The sequence below is a fragment of the Oncorhynchus masou genome, unplaced genomic scaffold, assembly GCF_036934945.1.
Source record: "Oncorhynchus masou masou isolate Uvic2021 unplaced genomic scaffold, UVic_Omas_1.1 unplaced_scaffold_2___fragment_4___debris, whole genome shotgun sequence".
In the NCBI taxonomy this organism is placed as follows: Eukaryota; Metazoa; Chordata; class Actinopteri; order Salmoniformes; family Salmonidae; genus Oncorhynchus; species Oncorhynchus masou.
The window spans coordinates 60,202-81,481 of NW_027016543.1; the positions used below are offsets into that span (position 1 = coordinate 60,202).

Below are 21,280 nucleotides of genomic sequence, written 5' to 3' on the forward strand. Positions count from 1 at the left end.
ACTCCAGTGTATATGTGGCCTTGTGTTTTAGGTTATTGTTCTGGTGAAAGGTGAATTTGTCTCTGTCTGTTGGAAAGCAGACGGAACAAGGTTTTCCTCTAGTATTTTGCTTGTGCTTATTTTTATCCTAAACTCCCTAGTCCTTGCTGATGACAAGCATACCCATAACATGATGCAGCCACTAGCATACTTGGAAATATGAAGTGGTAGTCAGTAATGTTGTACTGGATTTGCCCCAAACATAAGGCTTTGTATTCAGGTTATAAAGTTAATTTCTTTGCCCCATTTTGTTGCCGTTTTACTTTAGTACCTTATTGCAAACAGGATGCATGTTTTGGAAAATTGTTTATTCTGTACAGGCTTCCTTTTCACTCTGTCATTTAGGTTAGTATTGTGGAGTAACTATGTTCTTCATCCATCCTCAGTTTTCTCCTATCACAGACATTAAACTCTCTAACTGTTTTAGTCACCATTGGCTTCATGGTGAAATGCCTGAGCGGTTTCCTTCGTCTCCGGCAACTGAGTTAAGAAGGACGCCTGTATCTTTGTAGTGACAGGGTGTATTGATACACCATCCAAATTGTAATTAATAGCTTCACCATGCTCAAATGGATATTCAGTGTCTATTATTTTTAATAGGTGCCCTTTGCGAGGCATTGGAATACCTCCCTGGTCTTTGTGGTAGAATCTGTGTTTGAAATTCACTGCACGACTGAGGGACCTTACAATTATCTGTATGTATGGGGTGCACTATTATTGCACACAGTCCATGCAACTTATTGTGACATAAGTTCATTTTACTCCTGAACTTATTTAGGCTTGCCATAACCAAAGGGTTGAATACTCTGAAAATATTTCAGCTTTTCATTTTTAATTAATTTATAAATAAATTGATTTTAAATTCAGGCTGTAACACTGCAAAATGTGGAAAAAGTCAAGGGTTGAGACTACTTTCTGAAGACACTGTATTTCATTATTTTAATTTGTTTTTGAAATGACCAAATAAATATTTTAGAGAAATTGATAGTCGACCAAAAATATTTTTTCACAAACTGTAGGTATGGTAGGTAAGGTGCTGGAGATACTGAATATGATTTTAAAACGTGGTCTAATGACTTGAATAATATTGAGGGAGAGTGATCTTCGGTGTGCTTTTCTGTCGTACTGTAAAAGACTATGCCCTTTGAATTCACTCTTAAGGTGGATGTAAAAGCAATTTTACAGTTCTGTCTACAGTGGATATATTTCACATACAGTTTGTGTGTAGTGTTCCATAAGTTAAATTGTGGGTATCTAGTGGGGTCTTCACGTGCGCGCTAGAAGTGGGAAACCGCAAAATTGTAAGTCATAGGTCTGACATGATTGTGATCATGTGCTTTTGAAGTCGGACCAATTATTCAACCAATAAGATTTTAGCTAACTTAATAAACTAGCTAGATTGTTTAACAATGACAATATGGTCAAGCTAACTAACTACCTTATACATATAAGTTTGTAATTGTAAAAAAAATGGGTTTGAAAAAGTGAAAGTTCAGTGCTGAAACGTCACAACTCGGCACCTCGGGTAACAAAATGTTGTCAAAATTACGAGTTGGAGGGTCGTTCAAATGAAACTACCCAGTCTGAACTATGAACTTCAGATAACATGTGAACGCTCCCATAGGCCTACAGTCACAGCAAGACATGCTGAAGAAAATGCTGCTTTCATAATCAAGTGGGGAGGTGGTAGTTACCAGCAGGGCTGGCATTATGGGCAGGCCTTATGGGGCATGGCTTGCCCTACTGTACCTCCTTTCTGTCCAAATAAAATATTTAAATATTGATCATTTATTTGACTGAGATAAAATGTAAAATGTGAAGTCATAAGTAGCAGTTCGGTGCAAACAGGGGCTTAGAACTAATTGAGAAAATGCTGATTGACTAAGGGCCAACAAGCTATGACAACCATGCTTGTAAACAAATTATAGTGTTCAAAAACCATATTAATAGATTGCTGTATTGACATTTTGTATAAATGCTGTTATCGAAGGTCATTTCCTTAGTAGGTGACGTGACAAGTCAGCATGTGAGAGAAGTCGGAGTCTTACAAGTTTCCCACTAGTAATGGCAAAAGTGTATAAAGATGGCAGAGTACATATGTGACATTTCTTTAGCAGTATCAAGAGTTTTTAAACTATGGGGCGCAACATAATTCAAACGCACCAATAAATCAGCACAATCTACTATCTAGTTTTTTCAAATTGCTGGTGTTTTGGGAGCTAGAATTGGATCATGGACACCGTGTTAATGCTGACACAAAAACATAACGTAGAGCCATCTATAATATGGCTAACTTAGCAAACTAAGCATTTGTGATAAGTGCATCTTTATGCATGCCTGCTATTGCGAGTTGGAGGGACGTTCAATTGGATTTTCAAAGTATTATGAGGTAAATACCACCTTCCCACTTGGTTATGAATGCAGCAAAAGACTATCTATCTACACCGTTTCTATCCAATCTATGCTGTGGCTGAAGTCAGAAAAATAGCAAATTGGCCATCAATTGTAACCATTGACTAAGGATATCAGACTAAAACAGGAGCGGAATGTTTGAAGTGTAACGCCCCATAATAGTGTTTACTTTTTAAATGTTTTTTTTTTTTCCAGGGCCACCCAGTTGGTGGCGGCAATACAATGCAAATGTGGAACGCCATAAAATCTCAGCGAATAAGAAGCAGAGTGACATCATTTCCGCAAACATTTAAATTTCCTTACATTGCTGGTATAACCTGTCGAAATCACTGATGTGTAATAAGAACCTTAATAATTTTTTGGGGAGATTCATGAAACTTGTATTAAGAACTGTTAGCTTGCAGCAATGTTGATTAACGAAGCTTTTCAGAGACAATTATCTACCATTGTCGAGGTATTAGTTGCGGAGATGGGCAGACTCCTCGATGAGTGCTCTGCTATTGTTATGCCTCTAAAGTTGGTCCAGCAGAATGAGGAAAGTATTTTGCTGAAGAGTAGGCTTCAACGTGTGAACAAAACCAAGACCGTGAGTACACATTTGGTCGGTTGTTGGGACTAAGAATTTGCTGTCGAATGTCGACAAACTAGGCTAGCTAGCTAAGTTGCATAATAAACTGTTACTAGTAGCTAGCAAACTGTTAAGGACATACTTTTACAATGGGTGTATTCGTTTGTCACATTCCGTCGCAAAACGTTTTCAAACGGAAACTTGACGCGTTTACTCAGAAGGACCTACCAAGATTTGGCCAATACAAACTCGTTTTCTTTAAACGTTTGGAATAAACTGTTTGCAACGGAAAAACGAAAACACCCCAGGGTTCGTCTGTTATGATGCAACAGATCGTATACTCCAAACGAAAAACGTTGAACGAAAACGAGTTTTTAATAGCTTAATTATGTGAAGGTCCCTCCCGGTTTTGAAACGTTTATTTGGTTCATTAACGGTTTCTGTTGGAAGACGTAATGAATACATCCCAGCTAACCTTAGGTGGCTCACTAACATTAGATGGGCACTGAATCAAATATGCTTCTCTCATCTGTGACTGAATTGTCGTTAGCCAACCTAGCTAGCCACCTGAACATCAGTTGGAACCTGCTAGGTCACTAAACTTCATATTTGAATCTTTCAGAGGCAATTTTCATCATTCATGAAGATGTTGGGTAAAACATCATTGGGAAAAATGGCCATGTTAATGACGGTAATCATGGTCGAAAGGGAGAGGACTGGCATGAGCGCCCAGAGGCGCGTCAGTCGGGCAAGGGGGACAGAGGAAGGAGCACCAAGAGGTATACACACACAGGCTATATCAGAATACTTGAGAAATTAGTAATATCTTTAATTATTTCTAGATATAGCAGATATTAAATGCTTCCACTTACATTGATCATTTAATCATTGGTCATTCAAAGGTGTGAGCTGAAGTATGCTAATTGTGTGTAAATGTAAAGCTGTCATCCAAATTTAGCAAATGTTCTAGACCAGTGGTTCGCAAACTGGGGCTAGGGGGTGTGCGAGGGCGGCAGGGGGGCTGCGGAATTCAGTCCAGCTTTGAACTTACTCTTGAAAGTTCTAATAGTAGCATGCACAAGCTGCCATTTTGAAATTGGGTAGTTCATCACCAGTTCCTCGTGTTATGTTAGTCGTTGCATACCTTAGAGTTATTTATAACTTACCAGAAATGTCCAGATGAACTAGCTCATGTCGGTTAATCTTTTTTTATTTTGTTTTTTTAGTAACTAAAATATCACATGAATGCACATTAGACATGGCGAAATGTCTAAGCTTTCAACCTGCTAACTTCTATCTGCCAACGAGGGGTGTAAACAGTTTGTGTCATGAACTTTACTTGTGCAGTACTTGTACTGGGGGGGCTGGAAGGGAGTCCACAAAGTGGAAAAAGTTTGGGAACCCCTGTTCTAGACCAGTGGGACTTAATGGTCCCGACAGAAAGGGCAGGTCTGCTTCTAGCGCCTAAGCAACTTTGCAGCATTTTTTTTGTGTGTTATTTCTTACATTATTAGCCCAGAATTTTTTTTGTGTTATTACTACAGCCGGTAATAACTTTTGGATATCAGAGCTGCGGTAACTCACCAGCATTACGATCAGGAATACGACTTTCCCAAATTGGATCCTTTGTTCGTACCCCCCAGGGCAATTTAAGTTTTTCCAGGGGCTGCTCCAAAACACCTCAGGCAGAGATGTATTCGGATTGGACTTCTAGTCCCACTCAGGAGGCGTGCACACCATCCACCGCTTCGGGTATATTACTTCCTAATGTTCACTTTCTGGATAATAAAGTAGACGAGTTCAGGGCGAGGATCTACTTCCCAGAGAGACATCAGGGATTGTACCATATGCTGTTTCACAGAAACATGGCTCTGTTGGAATATCCTGTCCCTGCCCATACAGCCAGCTGGGTTCTCAGTACATAGCACAGACAGGAACAAAGAATTCTCTGGGAATAAGAAAGGTGGGGGTGTATGTTTCATGATTAACTACACATGTTGTGATAACATACAGACACTCAAATGATTTTCTTTACCCAACCTAGAATATTTATTTTACCTTTATTTAACTCGGCAAGTCAGTTAAGAACAAATTCTTATTTTCAATGATGGCCTAAGAACAGTGGGTTAACTGCCTGTTCAGGGGCAGAACGACAGATTTGTACCTTGTCAGCTCTGGGATATGAATTTGCAACCTTTCGGTTACTAGTCCAACGCTCTAACCCCTAGGCTACCCTGCCGCACTGAATACCTCGCAATCAAATGCTGACCGCATTACCTCCCAAGAGAATTCTCTTTGGTTATAGTCACAGCCGTGTATATTCCCCCTGAAGCCAATACCACCGCTGCCCTCAAAGAACTACACTGGACTTTATACACACTGGAAACCACATATCCTGAGGCCACATTTATTGTTGCCATGGATTTTAACAAAGCAAATTTGAGGAAAATGCTATCGAAGTTCTACCAACACATTGACTGTGGTACTCGCTTTGGAAAAACATTGGACCGCTGCTACTCAACTTTTTGAAATGCCTACAAGCCCCCCCCCCTGCCCTCCCTTAGGCAAATCTGATCATGCCTCCATTTTGCTCCTCCCTTCCTGTAGCACGGGTACTTCCTGTTTTGAGTTTCTGCCTAAGGTCTATTCCACGCTGGTCTGACCAATTAGAATCCAGGCTTCAAGATTGTTTTAATCACGCGGACTGGGATATGTTCCCGGGAAGCCTCTGAGAATAACGTTGACAAATACGTTGACTGAGTTAATCAGGAGGTGTATAGGACATGTTGTACCCACTGTGACTATTAAAACCAACCCAAACCAGAAACTGTGGATAGATGTTTTAGCAATTGCGCAAAACTGAAAGGAACCACCGCATTTAACCATAGCAAGGTGACTGGGAATATGGCCGAATACAAAAAGTGTAGTTATTCTCTGGTAAGGCAATCAAATAGGAAAAATAGTCAGTACAAAGTGGAGTTGCAATTCAACGGCAGACATGAGATGTAAGTGGCAGAGTCTACAGACAGTCACGGACTACAAAGGGAAATCCAGCCACGTCGCGGACACCGGCATCTTGCTTCCGAACAAGCTAAACACCTTTTTTTTGACGGCTTTGTGGATAATACAGTTCCATCGACGTGGCCTGCTACCAAGGACTGTGGGTTCTCCTTCTCTGTGGCCGACGCGAGTAAGACATTTAAGCGTGTAGAACCTCGCAAGGCCGCCGGCCCAGACGGAATCCCGTATTTAGGGATATATTCAATCTCTCCCTATCCCAGTCTGCTGTCCCCAACTGCTTTAAGATGTCCACCATAGTTCCTGTACCCAAGAAAGCAAAGGTAACTGAGCTAAATGACTATCGCCCTGTAGCACTCACTTCTGTCATCATGAAGTGCTTTGAGAGGCTAGTCAAGGATAATATCACTGCCACCTTACCGGACATCCTAGACCAGTGATCGCCAACTAGTCGATCGCAGCAGCGCCCCTTCAACCTCAGCAGGCTGAAGAAGTTTGTCTTGGCATCTAAAACCCTCATAAACTTTGACAGATGCTCCAATTGAGAGCATCATGTCATGCTGTATCACCGCCTGGTAGGGCAACTGCATCGCCCGCAACTGCAGGGCTCTGCAGAGGGTGGTGTGGTCTGCCCAACGCATCACGAGGGCAAACTACATGCCCTCCAGGACACATACAGTGCCTTGCGAAAGTATTCGGCCCCCTTGAACTTTGCAACCTTTTGCCACATTTCAGGCTTCAAACATAAAGATATAAAACTGTATTTTTTTGTGAAGAATCAACAACAAGTGGGACACAATCATGAAGTGGAACGACATTTATTGGATATTTCAAACTTTTTTAACAAATCAAAAACTGAAAAATTGGGCATGCAAAATTATTCAGCCCCTTTACTTTCAGTGCAGCAAACTCTCTCCAGAAGTTCAGTGAGGATCTCTGAATGATCCTATGTTGACCTAAATGACTAATGATGATAAATACAATCCACCTGTGTGTAATCAAGTCTCCGTATAAATGCACCTGCACTGTGATAGTCTGAGGTCCGTTAAAAGCGCAGAGAGCATCATGAAGAACAAGGAACACACCAGGCAGGTCCGAGATACTGTTGTGAAGAAGTTTAAAGCCGGATTTGGATACAAAAAGATTTCCCAAGCTTTAAACATCCCAAGGAGCACTGTGCAAGCGATAATATTGAAATGGAAGGAGTATCAGACCACTGCAAATCTACCAAGACCTGGCCGTCCCTCTAAACTTTCAGCTCATACAAGGAGAAGACTGATCAGAGATGCAGCCAAGAGGCCCATGATCACTCTGGATGAACTGCAGAGATCTACAGCTGAGGTGGGAGACTCTGTCCATAGGACAACAATCAGTTGTATATTGCACAAATCTGGCCTTTATGGAAGAGTGGCAAGAAGAAAGCCATTTCTTAAAGATATCCATAAAAAGTGTTGTTTAAAGTTTGCCACAAGCCACCTGGGAGACACACCAAACATGTGGAAGAAGGTGCTCTGGTCAGATGAAACCAAAATTGAACTTTTTGGCAACAATGCAAAACGTTATGTTTGGCGTAAAAGCAACACAGCTCATCACCCTGAACACACCATACCCACTGTCAAACATGGTGGTGGCAGCATCATGGTTTGGGCCTGCTTTTCTTCAGCAGGGACAGGGAAGATGGTTAAAATTGATGGGAAGATGGATGGAGCCAAATACAGGACCATTCTGGAAGAAACCCTGATGGAGTCTGCAAAAGACCGGAGACTGGGACGGAGATTTGTCTTCCAACAAGACAATGATCCAAAACATAAAGCAAAATCTACAATGGAATGGTTCAAAAATAAACATATCCAGGTGTTAGAATGGCCAAGTCACAGTCCAGACCTGAATCCAATCGAGAATCTGTGGAAAGAACTGAAAACTGCTGTTCACAAATGCTCTCCATCCAACCTCACTGAGCTCGAGCTGTTTTGCAAGGAGGAATGGGAAAAAATTTCAGTCTCTCGATGTGCAAAACTGATAGACATACCCCAAGCGACTTACAGCTGTAATTGCAGCAAAAGGTGGCGCTACAAAGTATTAACTTAAGGGGGCTGAATAATTTTGCACGCCCAATTTTTCAGTTTTTGATTTGTTAAAAAAGTTTGAAATATCCAATAAATGTCATTCCACTTCATGATTGTGTCCCACTTGTTGTTGATTCTTCACAAAAAATAATTTTATATCTTTGTTTGAAGCCTGAAATGTGGCAAAAGGTCGCAAAGTTCAAGGGGGCCGAATACTTTCGCAAGGCACTGTATCTAACTAAAAAGACAATACCTTTTACCATAAGAGTTCATTATATCAAACACTGGAATACAATTCTTAATTAGCTGATTATGAATGTGGCATATTCTTATGGTGTTTTTGATGCATTTCTTTTTAAATACTCATACTGGTTTTTTTTTAGGAGACAGTCTTCATTTCCACAACTACTGCACTGACACTGTCTCTGAGAGTGCTCACCAAGAGGAGGATGACTTTAACCCCCAGACCTCACCTGCTTCAGAGACACAAGACAACCAGAGAAACATGGAGCCAAACTCAGGCAGGAATGGAGAAGATGCCCAGTGTGGAGGGGAACCTACTGGAGGTATGGGCAGGATGACACTGGATATATATAGTAAAGTCAATTAGCCATAACGTGTGCTGTAATTTTATGAAACGTAGTACTTGAATCAGTAAGCTAATGACATTGTGGCACCACTACCATTAATTAAGCCAACTCTTTTGAGTCAGTGTTTGATTTAAAGATACTCAGGACAATCAATCAAAACCATTTAATATTATTGTTCCTATGCATTTATAGCATAAAATGCCACCAATTAGACTGTTAAGGAATTATGTTTGTAATACTCGTTAGCATTGTGGCAAGGAAACAAAACACAAAGCGGCTTTAACTTTAGGGAAATAGACCTAATGTTGAAAACAGTCATCCAGAGTCCTATTTATCTATTTCCCAAGCTATAGCACACAATATTTTACATACAGCAAGTTAAAGAACCAACAAGATTTTAGCCATGGAGAAAATATCGTCCCAGCCCTAGTAGGTACATTGTTTGCTGTTTTAAATTATTTCTGGGAAATGTTAGTTAATATCCACCATCTTATTCATACATGTAATGCAGTAGTTTGTTTTACATTTACGCCTCAACAACGACAATGACCCTCTGTTGCAGATGTGGTATTGCTCTCTGAATTTGATCATCAAGAGGAAGTTCACCTTAATGCCCAGCTCTCACCTTCATCAGACCCAGAGAAACAACATGGCAAACCCTCAAACATGGAGCCAAACCCAGGCAGGATTGGAGAAGCTGTCCAGAATGGTGATTCTTCAAATACAGACCAAAATCCAGATGCAAGTGATGCCACCGGAGCAGTGAAGAGGCCATTCATTTGCAACGTTTGTGGAAAGTGTTTCAATTGGAGATGCACGCTTAAAGCCCACCGTAATCATCACACCAAACCCTTTAGCTGCCCACAGTGTGGGAAATGTTTTGGTACGAAGACTGGGTGTAATAATCACCTCTTGGCGGTACATTCTAAAGACAGGTCCTTCAAATGCACAGATTGTGGGAAGAAGTTTGCTTTGAGAAAAGGTTTCATCAAACACAGGGATTTCAACCCAACTCTGCATACCTGCACAACATGTGAAAAATCGTTCTGTGGGAACGTGCGCTAAAACGGCACAACTTCAGTGATCACCCGGAAAAGGCATACATCTGCTCTTTGTGTCCAAAAACCTTTCGGTCATGGCCAATATGGAAACGTCATAAGGCAGAGCACTCAAGAGGAGAAGTATTGCTGTGAAACCTGTGGCTAGCTTTTCCGTTCATCTTCATCTTTAGCCAGTCATCAGAGAACAACTCATAGAGCAAAGGCTTATAGCTGTGATGTATGTACTAAAGTTTTCAGGGATGTAACCAATTTCCAAAAACACATGACCTCCCACATTAGAAAAGGCCATATAAGTCTAGAAAAAGCTTTTGCCTGTAGTGTATGTGAGAAATGTTTCTCATGTGCACGCACTCTCGGCGATCATCTGACCATCCATATCGGAGTAAAACATTTTGGTTGTAGCATATGTCACGAACAATTTTGTCTTTCAACCAGTCTCAAAGGTCATATGACTTTACATACTGGAGAGAAACCTTTTGTCTGTGGTTTATGCGGCAAGAGTTACTGTCGGGCAAGCCAGCTCAAAGCACGTGCGCTTGCCCATACTGGAGAGAAACCATTAGTCTGATGTATGCGGCAAGTGTTTCCTTCTCCCACACTCTTTTGAAAGACATAAAACCACCCACACTGGGCCTCCCGGGTGGAGCGGTGGTACGTTTGTGGCAAACATCTCCCTGATGCAGCTAGGCTCAAATGGCATATGTTCGTACATACTGGTGAACAACCTTTTGCCTGTGATCTATGTGGCAAAAGGCTCAGTGACCCAGGCAATGTCAAAAGACACAAGCTGTCTCACACAGGGCAGAAATTGTATGTTTGTAATACTTGTGGTAAAGGTTCAACAACCCTTAAGATAAATCAACGCAATCACACTGGTGAAAAGACTTACTTGTGATATTTGTGGCCAAGGCTTCACCTCGCATGTATACGTCAAGAAACACAAGATGATTCACCTGTCATCTCAACGTCGTTCAAGACCGCATAACACTGGGCCAAAGTCACATGTCTACAGCTACTGTGGTAAAGGCTTCTGTTACAGATCTATGTTGGATCAGCATATGTGCACTCACACAGGAGAAAAAACATTCAACTGTCTCATTTGTGGGAAATGTTGCATGTTTAAGGCTGCTCTTGAAATACACATGCGTACTCACACAGGGGAGAGACAATATGCTTGTAATGAATGTGGCAAGAGTTTCTCCCAGAGTAGTCATTTAGTATCTCACCAGCATCTGCACACTGGTGTTAAAGCATTTGTGTGCAACAAATGTGGGAATGCCTGTAGCTGAAATCTGAAAGTTCATAATTGCAAGTTAAACCAGAAAACAGTCCATGGACAGAATGTACAGGATTACTGAAGAAAACCACTCGCATGATCACTCTGCATAATAGGATTGGCTTACTTCATAGATGTTCAGTTTCATACGATGGCAGAAAAACTTGGGTATACCTTTTAAAGCCTCTTAGATGTTCTGGTACTGCTTGTTACCATCATGATCACTTCTAAATCGATCTGTGGACACCGTATATCTTAATGGCTTGCATTGAGCGATAGCCCTGGTTCCCATGTACGCAGTAATATTTTTTGAGCCTGTGTGATGTAGGATGTGGAATCTGAAAGGACTTAAAGCTGGGATGTTTTTCCTACTATTTCATTAGCTCGTCTGACTGTCCAACTCCTGTCTGAGCCCCACATCGCAGCCATTGATAAGAGGTCGATTTAATCGGCATGCCCGATTTTAATTACGGCCGATTTCAAGTGTTCATAACAATTGGTAATCAGTATTATTGGACACCTATTGTGGCCAATGTTTTTTAAATAAAGGTGTACATTTATAAAAAATATTTAACTTGGCAAGTCCGTTAAGAACACGTTCTTATTTTTGCCTAGGAACGGTGGGTTAACTGCCTTGTTCAGGGGCAGAACTGCAGATTTTTTACCTTGTCAGCTCGGGGACTCGTTTTTGCAACCTTCCAGTTACTAGTCCAACGCTCTAACCACCTGCCTTACATTGCACTCCACGAGGAGCCTGCATGGCAGGCTTGACTACCTGTTACGCGAGGGCAGCAAGAAGCGAAGGTAAGTTGCTAGCTAGCATTAAACTTAACTTATAAAAAAAAAAACAATCTTAGCACAATCACTAGTTAACTACACATGGTTGATATTACTAGTTTATCTAGCGTGTCCTGCGTTGCATATAATCGATGCGGTGCCTGTTAATTTCTCATCGAATCACAGCCTACTTCGTCAAACGGGTGATTTAACAAGCGCATTCGCGAAAAAAGCACTGTCGTTGCACCAATGTGTACCTAACCATAAACATCAGTGCCTTTCTTTAAAATCAATACACAAGTACAGTGGGGCAAAAAAGTATTTAGTCAGCCACCAATTGTGCAAGTTCTCCCACTTAAAAAGATGAGAGGCCTGTAATTTTCATCATGGGTACACTTCAACTGTGACAAAATGAGAAGAAAAAAATCCAGAAAATCACATTGTAGGATTTTTAATGAATTTATTTGCTAGCTACGAAAGTGGGGGGGAAAAAAAAACTTTCTCTCTTGCTTCTCCTTCGGAAGAAATTAATTTGTTCAAAACTGTTAAACTATTTTCTACTACTCAACACATTTAATGCAGTTCTAGCTAGCTGTAGCTTATGCTTTCAGTACTATATTCATTTTCTGATCCTTTGATTGGGTGGACATGTCAGTTCATGCTGCAAGAGCTCTGATAGGTTGGAGGACGTCCTCTGGAAGTTGTCATAATAATTACTGTAAGTTTATGGAAGGGGATGAGAACCATGAGCCTACTAGGATTTGTATTGACATCAATGTACTCTGAGGAGGATGGAAGCTAGCTGTCCTCTGGCTACACAATGGTGCTACCCTACAGAGTGCTGTTGAGGCTAATGTAGACATTATTTGCAAAAAGTGTTTTAATCAATTACTTTTTATTTAGTATTGGTTTTATCTAAGAAGGCTCACTTTTTAAATATGTTTTAAAATGTACATTTGTATGAAATTCACTGGGGATATGTCTCCTCTTCCTCCTCTAAGGTGCCTCCACTGTTCAAGACTGGCCTTTTCAAGGCTCTCTTGAGTCCTAATGGTATTATTTTCTGAAGTTTTGGGGGTATGATGAAAATTATAAGATCAATACCTGGTTAAATTAAGGGATATATTTCTTAATTTCCGTTTGAAACAAATACACAGAAGAAAATTAAATACTTTTGGTATTTAAGTGTTGATCCCATATTTCAATGGCAGAAATAAAAGATCCTAGACATTTTCCATACGCACAAAAATGTTATTTCTCTGTGCGCAAATTTGTTTACATCTCTGTTGGTGAGCTTTTCTCCTTTGCCAAGATAATCCATCCACCTGACAGGTGTAGAAAATAGAAACCCACTCAGCCTGGGAGACAAGGCTGACTGTCAAGCATCCTTCAAGGCTTAAATACCCCACGAGGGCTTAGTTGAACCACGAAGTCTTAGTTCAAGGTAAGGGACAGTTAGCTTGCAATAACGTTCTAATTTATAAATGACAATGAGCTCCAAACACATGAAAGCATGATGTTAAAAGGAAGTGTTGCCATCAATTTAAAAAAATATGTGCTGATCCACCATGGCCTGTCGCTTAAGTTATACTGTCAATCTATCATCAATAGATCCAGTCATATTTAAAATTTCTCGTGATCTCCACGCATCTTTTATGTAGAGGTCATGATCATTTAGCGTTCATGATCTCTACATAACTAGGGAATATCTCTGGTCTTCTGTACTGTAGCCTATTTCACTTCCTCAAACCCCCAGAATGAATCTAAGAACTCAATAAATCTGCAATGAATTTTGACGTTTTTTTTCCCGGGGATGTTTTAGTTACGCAATTTAACATCTAGTGAAGGTGTTTGCAGTATTTCTTAATACATGTTGCACATTTTTGTATTTGTTAACAAAGTCAGAGCTGCTGGGCAGGTCTGTCTCACTGTCTATGCTATTGGATAGAGGGCAATCACCGCAGCGGTACACGCAATGTTAGTTGTCAAATCAAAACCCAACCTTATTTTACCCGTTGGGACGCACGGATGTTCCAAACTCTGTTTTAGACAAGACTCACTTTATGACCAAAATTATCCTATTTGCTCGTAGTACATTTTGACTCGCGTTTCTGGCTCATATGGATGCCACACAGGCCGTTCCAAATGTATATGTAGATTTTTATTTTTTTATGGAATGGCTTATTTGCTCTAATAGAAGTTTCGTAATGCTTATGTAGTTAGTGTGATAAAAGTAAGACACTTGACACCCTGGGAATTTAGAGAAAAAAATATTCAGTTGTGCCTGTTCACTCTGTGTTTGATTTTTTTTTAAATCCTTATAATAATTCATAGTAATTAAGTAGTGCTTTTTTACCAACTGAGTTAATCAAAGCACTTTACATAGTAGGGTGAAATTCACCTCATTCAATGGTTAGTACCCACCTGGGTGACGCACAGCAACCATTTTTGTGCCAGAACACATCAGCTGGAGAGGTGATATATGCTCATGATTACGTAGCCATTATGAAATGGGTTCAGGTTGGGAATTTAGCCATGACACCAGGGTTAATGCCCCTACTCTTACAATAAGTGCCATGAGATTTTTAATGACCATAGAGATCTGGGACACCCATTGAACATCCCATCTGAAAGACAGCACCCTACACAGCGCAATGTCCCCTTCACTGCCCTGGGATCTCTTTAGGGAAGAGTGTCCCCTCCTGGCCCTCCATTTCCAGCAGCATCTGGTCTCCTATCCAGGAACTGACCCTGCTTATCTTCAGAGGTAAGCCAGCAGTGGGATACAGGGTGGCATGCTGCAACACACTTTGAATGGAGATGACCAACCTCTTGACAAAAGTGATCGAATGTGCCCATTGATTATTTGGAGACAGCTTGTCAATTAAAGAACATCTATGACATTTCTACCTGCAGAAAACCTAATTGAGCATGATAGAAATAAGTGCCAAAAACCCAAAAGCATGCCTTTACGCAATGATGACGTTAACGTGGTGTGTTTCTTTAACACCTCATGAATAATATTGTAATATTATGGGGCGGGGTTGTATATAAATTATCCGCCATTTTGGACATACCGCATGCTCAAATGCTGTAGCCTGCCAGGTTCCAACTTAATGCAGGGGGATGTTCATAATTTAATCACAGGTCAATATGTTGGTTCTTGAATCATTCGGTTCGTAAAAAAACGTCATTAGCTTTAGCATTGTATGTAAATGTAACCCGGGTTTTCTTCCAGCTGATTTTGAAAAACATTCTCAACATGAAGGGTATAATTGAAGATCCCACCGAAAGTGCTGGTTTTGGGTGCGCCGTGACAAACCGTTTTGGTCAGCTTTTAGACAACGAGGCCGACCCTTTCGATATTATTCGCCAGGCGCAGGTGGAAAAACAGAAGAAAAAGGATGAGCTGAAAAGAACTGATACAACATCCAAACTTGTCAAGAAGGAGTCTCAAAAGGACAAGAGAACTCCCTTGAATGCTGTGGAAGGAAACCATTCACAGGCAAAAAATGTACAGGGTAAGGCCATGCAATGGGTGAAGGCCTAGCTAGCTAACGTTGACGTGAAGATGGGCAGTATTGACAGCACGTGTCAGGTGCTTTTAAGGTGTAACGTTAGTTATCTAAAACAATTCCGGCGTGTCAAACTTGCATAATTGGCACTAATGATAAAAATGAACTATTCCTCTCCGTCGCGTGTCCATCCATGTGTTATGGAACTCCACGCTATTATGCACATGTTCTCCGTCTGGCTGACGTAGTAGCTGACTTAACTACCCTGTTAGATTTCTAAATAGTCAACTTCAGTGCAACATAGGGGTTGTGCTAGGTAGTTAACTTTATATTTTCACAGGAACGTTCGTGGAATTGCTAGCACGGTATAGATTGTAAGCTAGTGATAGCTAGCATGTGATAGCTTGCTAGTCAACTATATCTATCTAGTTAGGTTTAGCTAGTAACCTACAGTACATGGAGGCCTTTTTGGAGTGGCCAGTTTAGGGGGGTGTGTGGGGTGATTACGTAATTTGTCGTGATTTATGTGCAGGTCAGAAATATCCTCCTCGAGGTGCACCTGGCCAGGTGGAGGAGAAGGGGGAGCGACGAGTTGCCTTCCGGGATCGGAGGCAGAACGACAGTGAGGCTCCGCTAGGATACTCAATTGAAAGGTAGTTATACACTAGAGGTGGGAATTTTCTGGGTTGACCGATTGAACATGAAATTGGCTGCTTTTACACAGGCAGCCCAACTGACTTTTGACCAATCAAATCAGCTCTGAAAAGGACAGGATGATTAAAGGGCAAGTGTTATATTCCAGAAGATCAATGGAAATAGCCCCATTCTGACAATTTTACACTGCCTGTGTAAACAGCCATAGGATATTCAAGTATTAACATGTGTAATTACCTTCAGTTTTCTTTCTATGCTGACCCCCACTTTGCAGAGCTGAGGGAACTGAAAAGTTGTATTCATGTTCACGCCAACTGGCCAACCAGGGCCTTCAGGTGGAGTCATCATGCGCCTTACTAGGGGTGTGTGGAACTCTTGTAATCCTATCCAATTCACACTTGATAGGTTACTCGAAAATTGTCTTGAGTTCGGAAAACCCAGAAGTGCAGTAAAGCCTGTACTAAAGTGCTGCGCCATCACTCAAAGTGCTTCTGTTCCTTCACTCATTCACACATTGCTCATGATACCGACATCTGAAATGCACATTAATTTCTTTCATGGTCCTAATTATCAACAAAATGAGTTCATAAATGATGCATGGCTGATTACTGCTGCCTGCATTTATTCCAGATGTTCTCGCTCTAGTAGCCTAGGCTACATGGTTTTACTTTCGAGAGGAGAAAAATATCTCTCCCAGTGTGTAGACTGTACAAATGTTGTAGCATAATCAAAATTAACTATTTAAATGTGTAATTTTATCTTATCTGTCGCTTGGAAAACATGTCGGAGAAATAATCATAGTAAGGGAGACTCGCGTGTCTGGTGAATTTAGTTGCCAGACAAAGTAGTAAACACAAACAACTGCCACATCATGGCCTCAGCAAATCCGACTGAAAATATAAACCGATCGATAGCAGGAATAATGCCTAGCTACTGATTTTGTTTGGAGACGGAAGGGAGAGTTGTGAGTGAAAGTTGGACATGGTGCGAGTCCTGGACAACAAGAGATGTTTGTTCTAATCAATCATGGCAGCAGGCAGCACCCTGCCGGTGTCTTTACTGACAGCTGCTACCTTTTTTTGCAACTTTCTCAGATTACAGATAATGACAACATCGTTGTATCCGGCAAATTCCTCATATCCCTACCATTTCTCCTTTTGTCTGAGTACTCAGCACACCCCTACTCCTTACCCCGGAACTTCAGTTAATATCTCAGGTGTTTCTTTGATTAATAAACTGAACACAACTGGAACGCATTAGACTGGCTATTTGAGCCAGGTGTCGATTTCCTTAATGCACGCAGCTTTTGCTCATTTGCATAGTTTGACTGTTTAATTCCAACATTATAATACTTTTCTTCATTTGCTGCACTGTTTATCATGTTTCTTATGCCTCTATAAAAAAATTATACTTCCCTTGACTGAATAAATAGTCTCTTTAACTGTTAGTCTCTTTGGCCTAATTTCTAGTGTTCTATACTCCTGAAGTTGACTGTGCTTGCCATTTAGCTAGCAGTTCTAAGGTGTTAGAAGCAAATGGCTAGCAGTTTCATTTAACAAATTAAACAATAGTGCAATATGCAAAGATCGCTCCACCATTTCCTGGTCGCTAAAATTCGAATAGTTCACTTAAACAAGCAGTGTAGAGTGACTCATTGTACCATCTAAACCGCTATAAAATGTGTTTTCAGTAACAAAAGTATGATTTTTTTTTTTTCAGTTTGAAGCATGCCTCAAATGTAGGGCTGGGCAATATATTGTGTGAACCTGTACAGATTTTTACAATAGTCTAAAGGTATTTTTTATACAGTGATAAATTACCATGTTGGTCAACTTCACTAAGTTTTGTCCTAGTTTGGTTGCAAATAAAACCGTCATAATGGAGAGCCTACTAAAACCACGTAGAATTCGTTTTTTTTTTTTATACCTTTCTAGGCTCATGCACAACTCATAAACATATTTAGAACTTCAGAAACAAAATGCTGCCATATCATCAAACCATATTTTATCACCCTACCCAAGTGTCTGCTCTGGAGCGTTTACGTCACGATCTCTGCTGATCGGCTACTGCATTGCAACCTAGCTATGCCAAAAGCCCTGGTTTTCCCTAAAAAGCCTATGTAAATTACAATTACCAGAATGGCCAAACAAACATTTTTTCATAGCATTGACATCATCCATGTATTCCTATCTACTGGTTTTAATGTCTGGTTTGAAGCTGGTGCACAAAGCCGAAAGTAAGATGCAAAAACAACTTAGAATGGAAGCTTAGAAATGGAACTGATCTGTCGCTGCATCGACTTGTTTTCAATGAGATCAGTAATTCGTATTTCTGTGAGCATTTGGTCAGGTCGCCCAGTAAGTTATATGGCAGCTTTAACCTGTAAACAAGAGAACCTCTTTCAAACAGTCCATTTAGAAACGGATGTTTATTTGCTGAAATGTGTGCTTTTGCCTAACTATTAAAATGGACAGCCGGCTATGTGAGACTTAAGTTTTTATGTTAACTGACCGCCCCCCCCCAAAAAAAACAGGCCTGTGGATCAGGGTGAGCGTGCCGCAAGGGGCCGAGGTGGTGGCCGTGGAAGAGGAATGCGCGGCAACAGCACCTTCAGATCCACAGATGGCTTTGACCAGAGAGGCAAAAGGGAGTTTGAGCGCCACAGTGGCAGCGATAGAACGTAAGAACAAAACTTATCACATTGCGTTTAAATCAAGTTTGTCTGTTTCACAGTGCATGTGAGTGTTGTACTTGGATTATGAGAAAATAGTTGAGGTTGATGACATTTTAAAATTTTGCCTGTTGCAGTGGTGTCAGGCCAGAGGAGAAGCGAGGGGGCAGTGGTCCACGTAACTGGGGATCCATGAGGGACCACATGAGGTGAGTACACACATTAGGACTGTAAATGTGAGACATTTAACTGCCTCAGTGTTTGAGTAGCTATAGGTGTACTCTGCTGTCCTAGTTTGGACTATTAGTAGGTGTAGCCTCAAACCCAGATATCTCACATTCTGTTCAAATGCCTTGAAGTCTTCTTCAGGAAGACTATAAAAGGTGTTTAGTACAGTAGTCTAGGTGAAAACCAGTAAAATATTTTGCGTTGATCCAAACAGGTTTCAGAGTTTGACTGGCAACAAGCTAGCTAGTGATGGTAGTGCCGCATAGGCTACTAAAATATTGTCCAACACTGTTGGTAAAGACTGGGACGAAACAAAGCTCAAACAAGAAAATGCCCCTCCTGATGGGCAATATAATTTCTACTCGGACCCAATCAAATGTGAGTGTTGAAAGCCAGTGCTCTCATTCTAACGTACAATCCCATACAGAAGTTGTTCAGACTTCAAATCGTTGTCAATGAGATTTGGATGGAACTAGCCAAGCTGTGGCTTGTCTCTTGAAAAAATATTACAATGAGAGCCAATATATTCCTTTAGGTCTCATTGAGGTGGGTCTCAACCAATGTGACTTGGCACGTCTTCATCAGCACTTTCATATGAATTGTCTTGAATGATTGTTACTGAAGTTATACTGTTTATGCTATTTTAGTGCTGCCGCTGATGGGGCTCCCACTGAGGGAGGGGATGGAGATGAGGTGGCAGAGACTGGAGCAAATCGGTGAGCGAGCCAAGTGACTGACCAGCGCATCAATGTTAATCAGACAACACAGTGAGACAGCGCAAATAATATACTTGTGTAGCTTACTACTTTATGGAGATCCTCTATGATACTCACTAGATATTCTGGTCTATACATACCCTGAACTCGGACATTATCATTTTAAATGCTCACATTTACTCTAGTTATAGAATGAGTTTCAGGTTGTATTAAATTTCCATCCCCATAGTAATCTGTTGATTCTCTGCAGTGCCCCGGAGACTGAAGGCGAGGGGGAAGCAGTGGTGGAGGTTTCCGTGGAGATGTCTCTGGACGAGTGGAAAGCCCTACAGGAACAGAACCGGCCCAAGAAGGAGTTCAACCTGCGCAAGGCTGATACCATTGTGCCCTCTGACTCTGTGGTCATCCACAAGTCCAAGAAACAGGTTGAGGTGAGGAATCTTGCTCAAATGCTGCAAAAACGGGATGCCTAATATCACTGCTTGTTTCTTTTGGGCCTCATTGAATTACAGCAAACTGATTTATATGGTACTTGTGTCTCGTTTCTCTTGATCAACAGGAGGAGGTTGAGGAGGATGACGCTGCAGCCCTCCGTCGCCCCGCCAATGACATCACAGCCAAGCTGAAGATTGACTTTGGCAGTCTGGGACGACCCTCACGGGGTACCAGAGGAGGAGGAAGAGGTGGACGAGGTGGCCCAGCCACACGGCCAGAGCCCATTTCTCCCCAGAAGCCTCCTGAGAAGGTATGTCTGGACTGAATGGGTCCTGTTAGATATACATCAGGGGTTTAAAACCATTGCCAAAGGCAGCAAGGATGGTGGGCAGGTTCAGTTCGCCCTGTTGCCTTTCTTCCTGTCTCATTCAATTGTGAATAGCACTGCAATGTTCCTTTGGGCAGCATATTCCTTACCAATGTGTTGATACACATAAGTTGACTGATTGATTCTCCCTAGGCCCGTTTCCAGCAGGGACAGGCCCCAAACCCTGACGACCCAGAAGACTTTCCTGCCCTTGCCTAAAGGAAGCGGACCAGCACTGGACCAGAGCCCAGTCTACAGGTGGCCCTTCACCTGTACTGTGCCTTAGTGGATTTGGCTGCACTTCCCAAGAGGAGCAGGAAATAAACTGGTTATGCTCGTATCTATCCCAAAGGACTGTATATATCAGAGTTACTATCTGCTCTCTGTATAGTTCAGATGAATAGCCTTTCATTGTAATGGGAAATATGAATACTTGACCTGTTTATAAAAAATAAATACTGTTGACATTGACACATGACTTAGGATACTTTTTGTTCAACCACGAGTGTAAACTGACAGTGGTAGACGCCTTATGGTTTCTCCAGTGACGTCTTATTAAAGCACATGGATTGCTTTATTGAATAGCCATTTGTGCCAATGCCTAGACAAGTGTGCCTTTTAGGCAGCCCCAAGGGGGTGTATCAAGAATGTTCTTTGAGTCATTACTAGCCATCTCAGATCCACCTCATTCCTCACACCAAACAACCCATCTAAATAAGAAACAAATGTTTAAACCGCATGGAGTACTTCACTGTAAATTATTTGTTTGTTCATCTTTATTGTATGATATCTTTGACAGGTTTTTATAAAGGATTTCTCTGGAAATGTAACCTTCATGAATTTCCATTCTGTATGAGTAGTGTCCAGAACAGAGCGCCTCTACCCTG

The 21,280-nt window shown here is 41.3% G+C and overlaps 2 protein-coding genes across 2 annotated transcripts in view; both read left to right on the plus strand.

The window, feature by feature from the left end:
• The window catches only part of LOC135538685 (gastrula zinc finger protein XlCGF7.1-like), a 54,807-nt gene extending 44,972 nt beyond the window's left edge, over positions 1-9,835 (plus strand). Inside the window, exons 3-4 of the mRNA XM_064964586.1 lie at positions 8,487-8,669; positions 9,256-9,835. Of these exons, the coding sequence (XP_064820658.1) occupies positions 8,609-8,669; positions 9,256-9,758 (564 nt within the window). The 5' untranslated portion in view covers positions 8,487-8,608 and the 3' untranslated portion in view covers positions 9,759-9,835. The remainder of the gene's footprint in view (positions 1-8,486; positions 8,670-9,255) is intronic.
• Positions 9,836-14,874: 5,039 nt separating this feature from the next.
• LOC135538683 (intracellular hyaluronan-binding protein 4-like) lies at positions 14,875-20,864 on the plus strand. The gene is made up of 8 exons (XM_064964585.1): positions 14,875-15,328; positions 15,855-15,975; positions 18,510-18,656; positions 18,785-18,856; positions 19,523-19,591; positions 19,842-20,022; positions 20,151-20,336; positions 20,547-20,864. The coding sequence occupies exons 1-8, from the start codon at positions 15,070-15,072 to the stop codon at positions 20,610-20,612; spliced, it is 1,101 nt and encodes a 366-aa protein (XP_064820657.1). The 5' UTR covers positions 14,875-15,069; the 3' UTR covers positions 20,613-20,864.
• The last annotated feature ends 416 nt before the right edge of the window (positions 20,865-21,280 follow it).

Excerpts from the sequence above, each read along its gene's own strand:
- LOC135538683 (XM_064964585.1), top strand. The coding sequence starts at position 15,070 with ATGAAGGGTATAATTGAAGATCCCACCGAAAGTGCTGGTTTTGGGTGC. Across the intron at positions 15,329-15,854 it reads ACAGGCAAAAAATGTACAGG|GTCAGAAATATCCTCCTCGA; the intron begins GTAAGGCCATGC and ends ATTTATGTGCAG. Across the intron at positions 18,657-18,784 it reads CACAGTGGCAGCGATAGAAC|TGGTGTCAGGCCAGAGGAGA; the intron begins GTAAGAACAAAA and ends TGCCTGTTGCAG.